The sequence below is a fragment of the Cydia amplana genome, chromosome 5, assembly GCF_948474715.1.
Source record: "Cydia amplana chromosome 5, ilCydAmpl1.1, whole genome shotgun sequence".
Lineage (NCBI taxonomy): Eukaryota > Metazoa > Arthropoda > Insecta > Lepidoptera > Tortricidae > Cydia > Cydia amplana.
In genome coordinates, this window is record NC_086073.1 from 8593503 (window position 1) to 8609934 (window position 16432).

Here is a 16432-nt window from a genome sequence, read left to right on the forward strand (position 1 = left end):
TTTTTAAAAAGCGTTTTTCAATTAAAAGACATGTCAAAATTGCTTACCTTCTTGCAAGTTCTTTCTAATGCTAAAAAAAACGAACTATAGTTAAAGGGTATAATATAGTCATCAACACTATACATTTATTTGTATTTATCTTCATCAAGCCATTGTATGCCATCACCTGGCAATGGGCTCTGAATAAATGGCGAAATCCATGTCAAGTACCATCTTACACCAAATACTTCTATTAAATTCCTTCTCCATCCTTTATTGTAATTACACTCATCATATTTTCTCTCTGGTGTAGTTTGACCTTTAAAGACATTACTAAAATGATAGTAAGCTAAAAATCCTGTAAACATGGCTACTATGAAATTAATGACAACTATAAAAATATACAAACTTTCAGAGCTAGCATCTACTACAAAATTTGCTAGTGGAAAAATGAATCGAATGATTGCCAGTCCATGGTTCCATGATATAAAAGTAGCCAAAAACTTAAGATTATAGTAAAATGCATACACCATAGCGATGAATATGTAAAGAGTTAAAAGTATAAAATATCTATAGTTAAAATATCCAACACAAGAAGTAAGGTAGGTGCAGTGATGATCTCTTTTTAATATGCATATGTTACAAATGTTACAGTGCCACGCGCGAGGCGGTCGCAGACACTCGCACACGGCACACAAGCTCCAGTCTGATGTTTGTTTACTATCTAACATTTTTCCTTTAATACTACTATCAGTTAACATTCCATATATCATATTGCCTACAATATTAAGTAACAGAAAAAATGCTATACACAGATGAATTACATGCTTTGACGTATCTTTTTCAACAGCTGGTAATACAATGCACAATTCAAAATAGACAAATACTGGGATCAAGATTAATATTAATAAAAGGTAAAAAATGTGCTCTAAAACTCGTTTTATAGGCTTGTTTGTAATAGATTCTAATTGTATCAACATTTCGCTCAAGCTTCGATTAAAAAACGGTTAACAATCCCAATCAATAATATTATCAGATTTTGTAACTTGAGCAGTACATTTACTCAATATAATACAGTGCAGTAACACAAGAATCCATGCAAAAAAATACCAATGAAAACGGATGTTTACAAAGACCTACCAATGATACTTAGCTAAATTGAAGGCACATTCAGCTTATAATAGCAGTTTTAGGTTGAGTCGGACAAATGCCCTGAAAGTGAGAAATTGTGTATTAGTAAATGGTAATTCATAGATTATATATGTAATTGTATAATTATAGTTTTATTGAAGTCCAATACAGCAAGAACCTTACCTAGATTTAAACAGGGAGTTAAGAACCTGTTCCTTCCTTTTGGAGTAAATTATTGATTTTCAAATCAGCGCACCAGATACAACTTAAATTTTTTTTTCGTTATCCTGAATGTTATTAAACTCAGTAAGCGGTTGGACTGTAGCAAAGGGGGGGCAGGGACTTAAATTTTTTTTTGACAAAGTGGTGTCATTATGACACTATTTTTAAATGATTGTAATGTGTATATCACGTCAAAATAAGCATCTTTTATTGGAAAAACTTTTCTCTAAAATAAAAAATGGCCGAGTTAGACGCCTCCAAAGATTGATATTTTTAAAGGGAGCTGGGACTTAGAAAATTTTCATTGAGAGTGGTGTCATTATGACATATATTTTAAATGATTTTAATGTATAGAACACATCGAAATAAGCAACTTTTACTTGGAAAACTTTTTACTAAAACTGAAAATGGCGGAGATAGAGCTTAAGGCAGGTCGGAGTAGGTACGACGACGAGCGAAGCGAGGAGGAGTGTTAGGTAGAACTGCGACCATACAGCGCGCGAGCCGAGCGAGCGAAGCGAGAGTGCCGCGGCAGCGGCCGGCGAAGCGCCAGAACCAACGTTTTTATAATAATACAATTTTACAAGTCCCAGCTCCCTTTAAAAACATCAATCTTTGGTCGCGTCTAACTTGGCCATTTTTTATTTTAGAGAAAAGTTTTTCCAATAAAAGATGCTTATTTTGACGTGATCTACACATTACAATCATTTAAAAATAGTGTCATAATGATACCACTTTGTCAAAAAAAATTCTAAGTCCCAGCCCCCCCTTTCGTACAGTCTGACCCAGTAAGCTTTATTTAAATAGTATAATTTAAAATTCCACAACGTGATACTGAAATTCGTGCTTCAGTGTTATTCACAGATTATTAATATGTAGCTATTCCTTTCAGCAATTTGACGTTTTCTTCGTTTCAGCATGACATTGACAGACAACGCCGCCGACGAACGCTCAAGTGTTGCCGGCATTACGGCATTAACTCATTGCACACAACACAGATATAGCTGGTCAAGCAGACCTTGTCAGTAAAAAAAGGCGCGAAATTAAAAAAAATTACCTACCCGCGCCTATATTTTTCAAATTTGCCGCCTTTTTCTACTGACAAGATCTGCTTGACCATCTATATATAGTTTGTTAAAGGACTGACTCATTTCAAACATAGACAGAGAGAATCAAACTATCTTTGTCTTCCACTAGTACTAGCACCCAAAAGAAAAGGATGAGTAAGTATAGTTTTTTTTTTGTTCTTATTTACTGACAATTTGGTTTGACCAACTATACTTTACTCTTTGCAACATAGTACCGAACATTTTGTTTTAAACCGAAAGTGAGTATTACACTTTTTTTAGAGGCAATTTCAAAGTGACGTCATACGAGGACATTTTTCGTTTCCAAACATATAGCTGGTCAAGCAAATCTTGTCAGTAAAAAAAGGCGCGAAATTAAAATTTTCTATGGGGTGATATCCCTTCGCGCCTACATTTTTCAAATTTGCCGCCTTTTTCTACTGACAACATAACATCTGCTTGACCAGCTTTAGATGATAGGATTGTAGGATCCTAATAGATGTGGTATACGCGTGCGTCCGTGAGGGACAAAACATAGGCAATGCTACACTATGATTGGTCGAATTTATTTGTTGCCCACCATAATCCAGACTCATTGTGACGTTATCTATGAAAAGGAACCTTATTGTCGATAGCGGTTACGCCATTATTAACGATGCTCCGATATAAATACAATGCCGCGCGACGCTGTGCGGCGTAAGCGCCATCGACAATAAGGTCCCTTTTTATCGATAATGCCCCAATTTATGGTGAGGAATTAAAAAAATAAGACTGACAAGAACGAACAATAATAGCACTTTCGCTGCTACTCCTACTGAAAGATACATAAGACTAATTATCCCGTTCGGTCATTTCCCCCCCCCCCCCCTCATGCCTGATCCAGTTAAAATACTAGATTCATGGTCATGGTTCACAACAAATTTACTCCTCAAATAAAAAAAAAAAACAACGGGTTGCACTCAGGGTGCAAAATGCACTATGTATAATTGAGGTTAACGCCATCTAGCGTTATTTCGTCGCATTACTTGAAACCCCTAAGCACATCACTGTTAGTACTCGAGTTATATTAATACCAGTTAGAGCGAAACTCACTAGATGGCATTTAAATCAAAAAAGAAAAACTCAATGACATTACATGTAACAGTTTTTCGATCAGGTCACGTGTCCGTCTTACGGTCACGTTATCTCTCGCGAGTTTAACATTTTTTCCCTACCTCAAAAAGTGCACAGCGCCGTAAAGAAGTTTTCACTTCAAAAAAAAGTAAATGGTTCGTTTGTTGTGACCGTTGCAACTGGTGTGGGACTTGCGTTCCTAAACCACGCTAGATTTAGGCCCACAAATAGTAACAATGCGTGTATAAAATAAAATAATTTATTAGGTTACAACAATCATGCAATATAGATTCACGGATTTTTAATGAAATACTGGAGACATAATCTTATCTTTAAAACAAAGTTCGAATGTTGATATACAATAAATAAGGACAATTTAATCAAAATACAATATTCAAAATCTGTGTTTCACTTATACAAACCTAGTAGAGTAGACCAAGATAAGTCTGCAACGATTTTGATAGCAGACGCACTGCAAATGTTATTTATACGTCATAATTTCATAGAAGTTTGACGTTTAAAATAACAGTTGCACTGCGTGTGCTATCCAAATCGTTGCAGACTTATCGTGGTCTAACTATATCTCAACTATCAATAATATCCTCGACCATTCGTCTCTGTGTCTGTCATGAACACAAAATCTCTGGCGTAATCTACTCATTTAAAATATTTTTTTTAATTGGCAGTTTACTTATGGAATTTCTTGCTCGGGTCTTTGGCCATGTCTACAAGGGTCTGGGCGGGCTTGAATGGTGCTCCATAGTGTCCCTGGAACTCCTCCATCTTCTTTACCAGTTTGTCTGCTCCAAATTGATCGACCCACCTGAAGGAAATATTCATTTATAGCATGTTACAAAGAAAAAGAAATAAAGACTAAAGCTTTGGATTCCTCCGAAAACGGTGCCGTCATATTACGGCCGCTATATAGCGTTGACTGACGTCACTAGAACGTTGTCTATGTAAACAAGATGGCGCGGTTTCCTAGACGGCGTTACGTTACGTTGACTGTCAACGTAACGTAAGATGACGGCCGTCATGACCTTGTCGATAGTTTCGTGAACGTTTTATTAGATAGCGGTGACGCCATTTTGAATAAATGACACGAGATTTGAATAAATGATTCCGTACTACGATTATTTTCCTCTTCTGATGATATTTCATCCTCCAAGTAAATTATAGATGATCAAGCAAATCTTGTCAGTAGGAAAAGGCGCGAAATTCAAATTTTCTATGGGATGTTATCCCATCGCGCCTACATTTTTCAAATTTGCCGCTTTGACCTTGGTGGATGACGCCGTGGTACTTTCCACATGTCGCCACCGTAAAGACGGCCGTCTTTTGCTGCCGCTATATGACGGCCGTCATATGACGGCACCGTTTTCGGAGGAATCCAAAGCTTAAGTAAAATGCTCAGAGTGCCAACAAAACAATATTTACAGTACATATGGGGCTACTTTTCCGCACTAGTGCGTAAAATAGCACTTTTCGTGCGTATGTCGAAACTTTAAAGTGCCATATGTACTGTAAAACGTTGTTCGATACACGTGCGAATAGGTAATTCGCAACTCGTGTCGATTTAAAACACTCCCTTAGGTCATGTTTTTAATTTATCGCCACTCGTTTCGAATTTCCTCTTTTTCGCACTTGTATCGAAAATAACTATTTTTATACAACAATGGTTCCAGAGGAGCGTGCGGCCTTACTTGATGTAAGCAATTGTTGTAGTTTATGTACATCTGCAATTCTAATGGCCAGTTGTATCAACTGATGGAATGATCAAAGTCACGCAGCAGTGAACTAGGAAATTTCGCATACAATAAAATTTAGCAAACGTTTTAACGTTGACAGACTTTGGTGCAACCGACCTTAGTGCCCATAGACTAGGAATCCTCTAGACGGAGTTTAGAGCAATTATTTCATGAAACCGATGCTGCCAAAAATACGGGGGTGCGGGGGGACGAGGTGAGCGAATCCCGTGCCGTGATTGGTCCGTTCAAAGACACGGACCAATCACGGCACGGGATTGACTCGAAGATGGAGTAAAACTACCGTATAAGTGGCAGAGGGGGTAGCGTTACTATGCTCAGTTGTCTTGTCTGTGTTAGTGCCTAACGTAAGAGGTTATTTCTGGCTAAACTTGAGGTTTAGGTATATGGAAATTGTAAACAAGTGTACCTGAAAGGTCCTCCAGTGAATGGCGGGAACCCAAGTCCGAACACGGCGCCAACGTCTCCTTCCAGAGGGCTGTGCAAGATCTTTTCCTCCAAGGACAGTACTGCCTCGTTCACAAACCTGTTGATTATAATACGATTTCACTAACGACTTTGAGACTACACATGACTTATAATAAGGTGGATCTTTGGGCAATATGGGTGACTATGACTACCCCTAGATAAAGTCTACTATGGCATAAGAAAGTTGCCATTGTCGCGACACACCACTATTGCTTCCAGTGCGTTTTAAGGCCCCGTGGGTTCAGGTTCTCTCACTCTCACTGAGCGTAAGCGCGGGTTTTGTGTGCAATATATGTTTTTGCATTGTATTTTTATGTAAGTTTTAACAAAAAAAAAACAGTAATCGATGAGTTCGATCACAAATTGCGCACCTTTAGAACTAGTTTCCATATTTTTAGCTTTTGTGCAAAAATTGTTCTTAATTTTTACGGTGCGTTTTAGACCTACGTTCGGGATTTTTTTCTATCGAGCGAAAGTTTCGAATCAATGTAGTTAGAGAATATTTCTTTGCAACCGTGTTATGATCTAAAAAACCTATACGAGTTTTCTAAAACCGCCGGCCGAAACTACTGCACTTTAAGCTAGTAAGTAGTTTACTGTTGTAGAAATGTAAGCTTACCTTGACACCATTCTTAACTGTTGGTCCTCAACGGTGTTGGCACCAAGAGGCGCCAGGGAATATTTCTTCACCAGAGCAATGGCGTCCTGATTGATTTCCTTGTTTTTAGAGCCCTTCTCATAAACGTAAAAGCCCTTGCTGGATTTGCGTCCCATGAATCCAGCCTTCACCAAGTCTTGCATGATATTGATGTTGCCACCGCTAATGCGGTCTCCGAAAGCCTGGAAAGAAAATTAGGAAGGATTATACCTGGTTTGCCAACACAAATTAACACGATATTAACTGTCACGCGTCGGAAACTAACTTTTAGTTTCTGTTTAATTCAATACCAGAGACACACTTAACGGTGTATCGGCCGTCATTTCTGTTTGCCTCTCTGTCTACAATCAGTGATATTTACAGGCCCCTTGATTGTGAAAGGAGGTCTGTCTGTACGTAATAGAAAGACGTAAATAGGTTGGGGCCCATATTTCGATCGCTATTGGACTAATATTACTTTTTATCTACAGGAGCAGTCAAATAATATTAAAACGATATTGTAATAATATCGTTCAATAACTGGGTCCTTGGTGATGAATTAGTGTAAGGCCTGAGTGGACGTTCGAAGCGGAGCGTTCGTCGGGGCGTGCAGCGTGGCGTCGAGCTCCCAAGGGATTTGAGCAGCGTGCACTAAGGCCGCTCCTATACGCTTGCATTTGTTTAACATGCACGCCGCACGCCCCGCCCCGCTGCACGCCCAACTCGAGCGTCCACTCAGGCCTTACACTTAGAGATACACAGACGCACCTTGGCCAGATCCGCGGCGATGTGGGAACCGACGTCGATGCCGACTTCGTCGGCCAGCGTGGCCGCGCCGACGGGGAAGCCGAACTGCTTCGTCATGTTGTCCAGTGCCTTGGGATCAACTCCTTCCTGGAGTAGCCTGGAATAAAATTTATAATTGAAACAGATATAGTATTTAGCCCTTTCGAAACATACATTAAGCTCAATAAATATTGACATGTTCGACCTGACCTAACATTCGGCCACTCTGCACCTGATATGTCCTCGGAAAGATATTGTGCTCACCAAACGGGCTTCCTGATCATGACATATTATGGTCGTCGAATAGCCTTGCTCAGAGTAATAGACCGGATGCAAGTGGTACAGAACAGAAGCCGGGTCTGTCGCCGACGGTGATGACGACAAGATAAAGATAGTTTATTCAAGTAGGCATAACCTTGCAACAGGTCATCTTGCTACCTACGCGTCCTCGTGATGACATGCCATGTGCTCACCGAATAGCCTCGCTCAGCATGGTGGAGAGGATGCGCGTGGTGTAGAAGCCGGGCCCGTCGCCGACGGTGATGACGACCTTGCCAAGGGTCATTCTGCAACCTACATGTCCTCGTGACGTGACTCAATGCCATGTGCTCACCGAATAGCCTCGCTCAGCATGGTGGAGAGGATGCGCGTGGTGTAGAAGCCGGGCCCGTCGCCGACGGTGATGACGACCTTGCCAAGGGTCATTCTGCAACCTACATGTCCTCGTGACGTGACTCAATGCCATGTGCTCACCGAATAGCCTCGCTCAGCATAGTCGAGAGGATGCGCGTGGTGTAGAAGCCGGGCCCGTCGCCGACGGTAATGACGACCTTGCCCTGGCGCAGGCCTACGGCCACGGCGGCCGCGGACGTGTCGGAGCTGGTGCCCGGGTGCGTGATGATCTCCAGCAGTTGCATCTTGTCCACGGGGGAGAAGTAGTGCATGCCTAACACAAACATATACTAGATTATTATGTTTCATTATTAGGGTTCCGTACCTCAAAAGGAAAAAACGGAAAACTTAAAAGATCACTCGAGCGTCTGTCTGTCCGACCATCCACCCCCCCCTTTATCTCCGAAACTACTGGGTCTAAAAATTAAAAAAAAAAAAAAACACATAATAGTACTTTACCTAAAGATGACAGGAAAACCTATTAGAAATGTGCAGTCAAGGGTGAGTCGGACTTAATGTACGGAACCCTTGGGACGCGAGTCCGATTTTATTTCTTAATATACGCAGCTCATAAATACATAGGATATGAAAAAACATTTTAAATTTGTAAACTGTACCCATAGAGTCAGACCAACCCCCCGGGGTTAAAATATGTAGTTTTATACTATATTGTGAATATACTTTGCTGCTTGAATCGTAGCATTTTACAGGTACATTGTTTTGCAACTCTCTGTGTGTGTAGTCTGTGAGCTGTGAGTGAAGGTGAACATACCGTTGGCTTAAAGGTCTCGTAACCAGGCCATAAAATCCAAAAAAAAAAAAGTGAACATACCGATAACTTTCTTAGGGCGGCTGCTCCCAGCCGCGATCTTGGTGATGGGAATGGCGCTGGTGTTGGTCGCGATGATGCAGTGCTGCGGCACCACCGCCTCCAGGTCCTTGATCACCTTGTGCTTGATGTTGATGTCCTCGAACACTTTGTGTGTGTATTCTCAGAAGTCTGTGCGTGAAGGTGAACTTACCGATAACTTTCTCAGGGCGGCTGCTCCCAGCCGCGATCTTGGTGATGGGAATGGCGCTGGTGTTGGTCGCGATGATGCAGTGCTGCGGCACCACCGCCTCCAGGTCCTTGATCACCTTGTGCTTGATGTTGATGTCCTCGAACACTTTGTGTGTGTATTCTCAGAAGTCTGTGCGTGAAGGTGAACTTACCGATAACTTTCTCAGGGCGGCTGCTCCCAGCCGCGATCTTGGTGATGGGAATGGCGCTGGTGTTGGTCGCGATGATGCAGTGCTGCGGCACCACCGCCTCCAGGTCCTTGATCACCTTGTGCTTGATGTTGATGTCCTCGAACACTTTGTGTGTGTATTCTCAGAAGTCTGTGCGTGAAGGTGAACTTACCGATAACTTTCTCAGGGCGGCTGCTCCCAGCCGCGATCTTGGTGATGGGAATGGCGCTGGTGTTGGTCGCGATGATGCAGTGCTGCGGCACCACCGCCTCCAGGTCCTTGATCACCTTGTGCTTGATGTTGATGTCCTCGAACACTTTGTGTGTGTATTCTCAGAAGTCTGTGCGTGAAGGTGAACTTACCGATAACTTTCTCAGGGCGGCTGCTCCCAGCCGCGATCTTGGTGATGGGAATGGCGCTGGTGTTGGTCGCAATGATGCAGTGCTGCGGCACCACCGCCTCCAGGTCCTTGATCACCTTGTGCTTGATGTTGATGTCCTCGAACACTGCCTCGATCACGCAGTCCACGTTTTTGAACTTGGCGTAGTCCAATGTTGGAGTAAGGTTTCCTAGGATCCTGTCTTTCTGGATGCTGAAAATTAACTTGTATAATTAATTTGTAATTAAACTGGGATAGATGTCTTTTGTTTCTTTCATCATTCATTCATCGAATGAAGCAATTATTAGTCTGATTCAGTTAACACATTCACTGCCCCCAACGCACACGTGCGTTCACCGTCATACAAGTTTGTTCCTAGGCCATGCCCCCTGGCAGCAGTGGCAGCAGATACGTTAAATAATTTTATAGTAGTTTTTTTTTATTGCATTTCTTCTTCTTCAGTCATCGTGACATCATGTCCTTCTGTTGAAGACCAGGTTTTTCCATAGGGTTTTGTTCCCCGCCAAGCGCATGGCATCGTGCAGTTTTAATTGCATAGGTGCCGTAATTTGAGAACACCATCTAGGGAGGGGCCTGAATTCTCGAGCCTTCAACTTTGCCCGTCATTATTACTCTTTCCAGGCTATCAGGAGAGCGACGTGAGAGGTGTCCGAAGTATGCAAACATTAATTGCATTTAGCTAAGATAGATTTAACTTTACAATATAACGTTAGTAATAGTGACGACATAAATCAAATGTGCCATTAGATGTCATCTCAATGATAAGGAACTCAAATTACAAAACAAGAGGCTGATTCAGTTGTTTTTTACAAACATCCGAATTTAGATAAGTAGCAAATTTCATATTCAAACTTACGCGGACATCCTCTTCCTCTTAACAGCATTGGCCAGACCTGTTTGGATCTGGCCGACTCCGCGGTAGAGGCCAGCATTGGTAGCGTCCTTCATAACCACCTTGTAGCCTTTGTCGATGGATACATGGACAATGCCGGCGCCCATCAAACCCGCGCCTAGCACGCCAATCTGTGACAAAATAACACCATTAATGCTTTAATAATGTGTGATGTGTGGAGTTTTAATACTCGTTACCCAGATAACTTGCACCTGCTCAGAATAAAAACAAAATTATTTAAGAACAGTTGCTATCCGATGGCCATCAGATTATTTAATGCTCTTCCGAATAGTCTCAAAAACTTGTCCTTAAGGGAACTGAAAAGAAAACTCTCAATATGGTTGCTAGAGGAATGATTTTACTCTGTTAACGAATTCCTGAAGACAGATGAAATTGCCCGTAGCTATTAAGGACCTATGTTATTGAATGTATTGATTATGGTTTCGTAAAAATAGTTTAGTTATACTAGAATAAGTGTTAATATTTGTATGTCTCTACTGACAAAGCATGTGGAACTTAATACCTCTGTATACCTTTGCACTGACCGTCTTTTAAGCAAAAAAAAAACGGGTACATTAAGGCAATGAGAGAGTTCCAGTCTCATCACGCGGTGCTGGAACAACCTCCCGCCACCAATAAGAAATGCCAGTTCACTATACGTGTTCAAATCTAAACTGAAACTACACCTTCTCAAGGAACAAACGATCTCCACCTAGCCGACCTACCCTCACCTGTATTTATACCGACCTCTGTGTTATAGAGTTTATATAGACATATGTATCTATTTATGTATTGTACAAATATTTATAAATAAACATGTCCCGGTTTTATAAACAAATTACAGTGTCAACTGCACATTCTGTTGTATTCTGCTTCGGTTTTGTTTTTATGTTCTGTGTTGTTTTGTGTTTGTTTTAAGTGTCAATGGGTACACTGAAAATCAGCGTCGTAACACAACTCATGTGCTACGACACATGCTGAGTGTTATCCTTTTCTGGAACCCCTCGCAGCACTGTTACTTACCTACTAATTTACCTAGATTTAAGCCTATTTTAGTGTTGTTGTGTATGTGTGTTTCGAATAAATTATCATTCATTCATTCATTCATTCATTCATATGTGCGGTAACCAAATTATTTAGTTTGAAACTGTGCCGTGGGTACTTACAGTCTTAACATCAACTTGGGACTTGCCAAATCTGTTCTTCTTGCATTCAGTTTGCCCCCTGAAAAGTCCGATGAGACCTTTGCTCTGTGGCGTCATGGCCAGCTCACCGAACCCTTGGGCTTCGGCTTCGTATCCCGCCTCGCGGCCTTTGTCCACTCCCGTACGGACTACTTCTAAGATCTGAAAACAAATATATAGTATAAATATGTAGTATATTGGGCTCGGGGTATATTTTCGTCCCTTTTGCGGTGGAAACGGCGGGCTGCTGGGGTGCTGACGCGAAACAATTTGTGCGTGACATAGGCCGTCGACTTAGGCAAAAGGGAGAGGATCCCCGCTCCGAATCGTTTCTGGTGCAGAGGCTGTCCATAGCCATCCAGCGGGGTAATGCCGTGAGCATTATGGGCACTTTTGCACCGGAAGCGATAAGGAACGGGTTTGACTAGTAGTTACGTATGTAATTTTTTTTTAAATTTTTTTTTTTATTGAAAATATATAGTTAATAATTTTCATGATAAATACAAGTACCAAATGTACCAATTTAAAAAATTCCTTGATTAAACCCAATCTAAGAACTTAAAAGCTACATTACTTTTAATTTGGGGTAATTTTAATGGGCTGACGATTCTTAGTAAATCCCTTCATCAGGTCTATAGACAAATTAATAAACATTTAATTTCACAAACGGGTCTAACGCGATATATTTTCGTTGTTTTTACCTTAAATTCCGACGTTTCAGCTGAGTTGCACCAGCTGTGGTCACGGAAAGACTGACAACCCAGCAAATGTCAACGGAGATATTAATAAAACACCACTAAACTACCCAAAATTACCCGTTTGTGAAATTAAATATGTGTAAAAACGCGAGAGTTTAAAGTGTTAAATTAATAAACTTTGAAACCCTTTAGAAACAAACCAATTTAACTTACCTTAAGTGGGGCAGGGTAAAGGCCACGGGATGCCTTCATGACTTGCTCTTTGGCTTTGTTGAAGATCATGTTTTTGACCATGTCCCACTCCATGACGGTTGCGGTAATTTTGTTGACGAGACCAGTCTTAGTTCTGTCAACCTTGATCTTGCCCGTTGCTATGTCTTTTGCAATTTGAACAGCCACATTCTCTAAATACTTCATTGTGTTGTCAGCAGGCAGGCCCAGGCCTAACATAAAAAGATTTTAAATATGAACATATGTACAAGTAACATATCATATAAGTGTTGATTTGATTATGAAATATTCTTGAATTGGATGTAAATTTTAGCTTATAGAGTACTTAATGAAAGAGATGACAACTAAAATTGAATACATTGAACAACATTAAGACATATTTTTACCTAGTTTTATTGTATTTAATAAAAAGGAATGCTTATTAAGGAGAAACTCACCAGGTCCAAGGGGAGATACTAATAAATCAACAATTCCAAGTTTTTTCGCTTTATCTGCCTTCACTGTCTTCCCGGTAAGTGCTAGGTCCAAAGTCGTGGGAATAGAAGTAAGAGCTGGCAACCTGAGTAAATAAATATAATGAATTATCAAACATTTAATTCTTGTGTTGTCTTCAACATTTAGATTGTTAACTTACATGTTTTCTAGTGGTAAAAAAAACGAGGTACCTTTGAGTGCCACCACCGCCAGGCAGAAGTCCCAGCATCACTTCAGGAAGCCCAAATCCAGTCTTCTGGTCTTTAACAGCAATGCGGTATTTGCATGCCAGCGCAGTCTCTAGCCCGCCTCCAAGGCAGCTGCCTTGAATAGCCGCAATGAAGGGCTTGCGGGACGCTTCCATTCTTCTAAAGATTTCATGGCCTGAAATTTTTTAAATCAAGTTTTAATAACTTGTAATAACAAATAATATACATAATTTTCCAAAAACAACAAACCTTATAATAACTGCTGCTGAGTGTTTATCAAAATTATGTGATATGTAAAGTGATTTTTAATAAACCTTTTTTATACCTTACTGTTCTACTATGAATGAAGTTAAAAAAGCGGCCAAGTGCGAGTCGGACTCGCCCATGAAGGGTTCCGTATTTAGGCGATTTATGACGTATAAAAAAAAACTACTTTCTAGATCTCGTTCAAACCAATTTTCGGTGGAAGTTTACATGGTAATGTACATCATATATTTTTTTTAGTTTTATCATTCTCTTATTTTAGAAGTTACAGGGGGGGGGACACACATTTTACCACTTTGGAAGTGTCTCTCGCGCAAACTATTCAGTTTAGAAAAAAATGATATTAGAAACCTCAATATCATTTTTGAAGACCTATCCATAGATATCCCACACGTATGGGTTTGATGAAAAAAAATTTTTTGAGTTTCAGTTCGAAGTATGGGGAACCCCAAAAATGTATTGTTATTTTTCTATTTTTGTGTGAAAATCTTAATGCGGTTCACAGAATACATCTACTTACCAAGTTTCAACAGTATAGTTCTTATACTTTGGAGAAAAGTGGCTGTGACATACGGACGGACAGACAGACGGACAGACAGACGGACAGACAGACAGACATGACGAATCTATAAGGGTTCCGTTTTTTGCCATTTGGCTACGGAACCCTAAAAAGTGTTCACTGTTGTAAGATAATACATTTTTTACTGTATTCTGATAGCCATAAACTGTCCATGGAATTATTTAGGTTTTATTCATAATTCCTACCAACATAATAAAAAATAAAATTAATAATTAAAAATTTAATGTTATAATTATAATCTTCAATTAAAAGCCATATTTCAATCCAATTGGCATTGCATAAGTTTTGGCTACCAGCCATAGTAATATGGAATTGAATGCATTTGGATCATTCACTTCCTCCATTTGTTGGATCATCATGGTTACATAAATGAAAAAAAAAAAACTTTAATTCATCCCTGTATTAGGATGATACATGGCCTAAATAACTTCTTCCTTGAAATAGGTGATTTGTTTTAATAAGTATGAAGCAAGGAGAATTACCTCGTTTTGATAAATTAACTACTTCTTCTTTTGTTTTGCAAGCTTCAATCATAGAAATATCTGCACCAGCAATGAAACATCCTGGTTTGCCAGATATCAGCACGGCAGCTTCAATGGAAGGATTTGATTCAACTTCATTTAGAACGTTTGTGACCTCATTCATCACCTCCGTGTTAAGGGAGTTTACCTATGGAGATTTCAAACACAATTAACTTTTTATTATATATAGTATTTGAACATAAAAACAAAAGAAATAGGTAGGTATATATTTCTTAAGTTCATTTAACACTCATGTGAAATGAATATAATAATTATGAACACAATTTGCAATTTTTTTTCATCTTAGTAGAGCTTGAAATGTGGATCACCGCTTAATGTTCCACCGAAGTGATGGAAAATACATGTTGTTTCATAATAAGTTTCTCTTCTACCGACCTTAACATTAGGGGAGTCCAATGTCACCACATACACGCCGTTGACTATTTTGCACTTCGTATGTACATGATTAGCTGCAGCCGCTGCATAATTTCGACTCTGGAAGCCTAAATTAAACAATAATTACAAGTGATCTTTCCAATTTTCCATAAATACCCTGTACCAAGTCTCAAATTATACTTGCACTCGAAAAGTTTTAAAGTCTGAAGTCTAATCTTACCTGCCAGAAATTTAACATCTTTTCTATTTTTCAGGATCCTTAGGGCACTAAGTAACTTATGATTGGCCATGTTGCAACTACCTAACTTAACAATAAATTAACAAAACTAAATGACTATTAAATAATTTTAGGCCAGACTTTGAACCTAAACTTTCGTCGTGGAAATGGATGTCGGAGGGGTGATAAAGCAGGGGGGAAGCGGAGGTGACTGACATTGACCGAGTCGAGTGAATGAAAGAATGATGATGATGAAAGAACATGGAAAGAACCAAGGAACGATGAATGATTGAAATCAAATGTCAGAACTACAACCATTTGAGTTACTAATTTTATGAGTTTTTATAATCAATTAATCAAATAAAGATGCATTTAGTAAATATAAAAATACATTTATTTTGTATTTATTTACGTAAGTGAATCAACTAATGAAATGTTCTAAATAGCCTTGAGTAAAACAAAGGTGTAATTTTTAGATGTCCTGAATAAGCGACATGATGTCACTTTTCGTGGCGCGAATTACAAAATGCATATTTTCCTATCATGTTCTATAAATAGTAAAAATTGCAGTTAATGCTCACTTGTTCTGGCATAGCAGCAAGTGAGCACAGTTCCAGCCTCTAAACTGCAAGATTGAAACAATAAATAGAAGCATATGTGAAAAATTATGTGATGACACTGATCACACTGATGACTAAAAGCCGTTTACGCTAATGTACGATGAAGCGGTAGGTAGTGGACGACCGCTTCTCCATACAAACTTAAGACTCCATTTTCCTCCTGTGATATTAGGAATCAGTAGGTATTAATATTAGCAATGGAAAATATTTTTACGCAATTTGAAATATTTTCCATAAAGTTAATATCCAGGAAGGAAAATGGGGACTATGGGGACTATGGTACGTTTGTATGGAGAAGCAGTTGTCCACTATCCTCTTAAATCTATATAACAATATCAATAAATATAAATGCAAACATCTATTATGAATACTGCATGCTATAATAGCACAATAGGCACAAAATAAATCGGATTCTTCAGAGGGTGTATTAAATCACTGCAATTGACATTTATCATGATTTCCCACTTGTTGCAAGCCCCGAAGCGGTGGGGCCTCCCCCGTTACCATGGTAACCGTCCGTCCATTTAAACCCCCTTACCCACTCTCCAGTAGTCTCCAGGCTGCCCAAGTCACAAAACGTTTTCCCGCGACTGTGCAGTTGGCCTTTAGTATAACTTGAACCCTTGACGCTAAGCTGCTGGCATTGTGCGTGATTGTGGCGTCCTTCTAGCGGCC

The 16432-nt window shown here is 39.8% G+C and overlaps 2 protein-coding genes across 2 annotated transcripts; both read right to left on the bottom strand.

Moving 5' to 3' along the window:
• Positions 1–107: 107 nt before the first annotated feature.
• Positions 108–1222, bottom strand: LOC134647924 (probable palmitoyltransferase ZDHHC24). Its single transcript, XM_063502300.1, has one exon. It carries the CDS (start codon positions 957–959, stop codon positions 126–128), a length of 834 nt encoding a protein of 277 aa, XP_063358370.1. The 5' UTR covers positions 960–1222; the 3' UTR covers positions 108–125.
• A 2869-nt stretch (positions 1223–4091) lies between these two features.
• LOC134648012 (trifunctional enzyme subunit alpha, mitochondrial) lies at positions 4092–15334 on the bottom strand. Its single transcript, XM_063502446.1, has 14 exons — positions 15141–15334; positions 14921–15027; positions 14486–14672; positions 13142–13334; positions 12914–13035; positions 12459–12688; positions 11530–11709; positions 10328–10494; positions 9434–9663; positions 7923–8115; positions 7152–7287; positions 6366–6586; positions 5688–5804; positions 4092–4335 (listed from the first exon to the last, which is right to left on the bottom strand). Exons 1-14 carry the CDS (start codon positions 15208–15210, stop codon positions 4200–4202), a joined length of 2289 nt encoding a protein of 762 aa, XP_063358516.1. The 5' UTR covers positions 15211–15334; the 3' UTR covers positions 4092–4199.
• Between the last annotated feature and the right edge of the window lie 1098 nt (positions 15335–16432).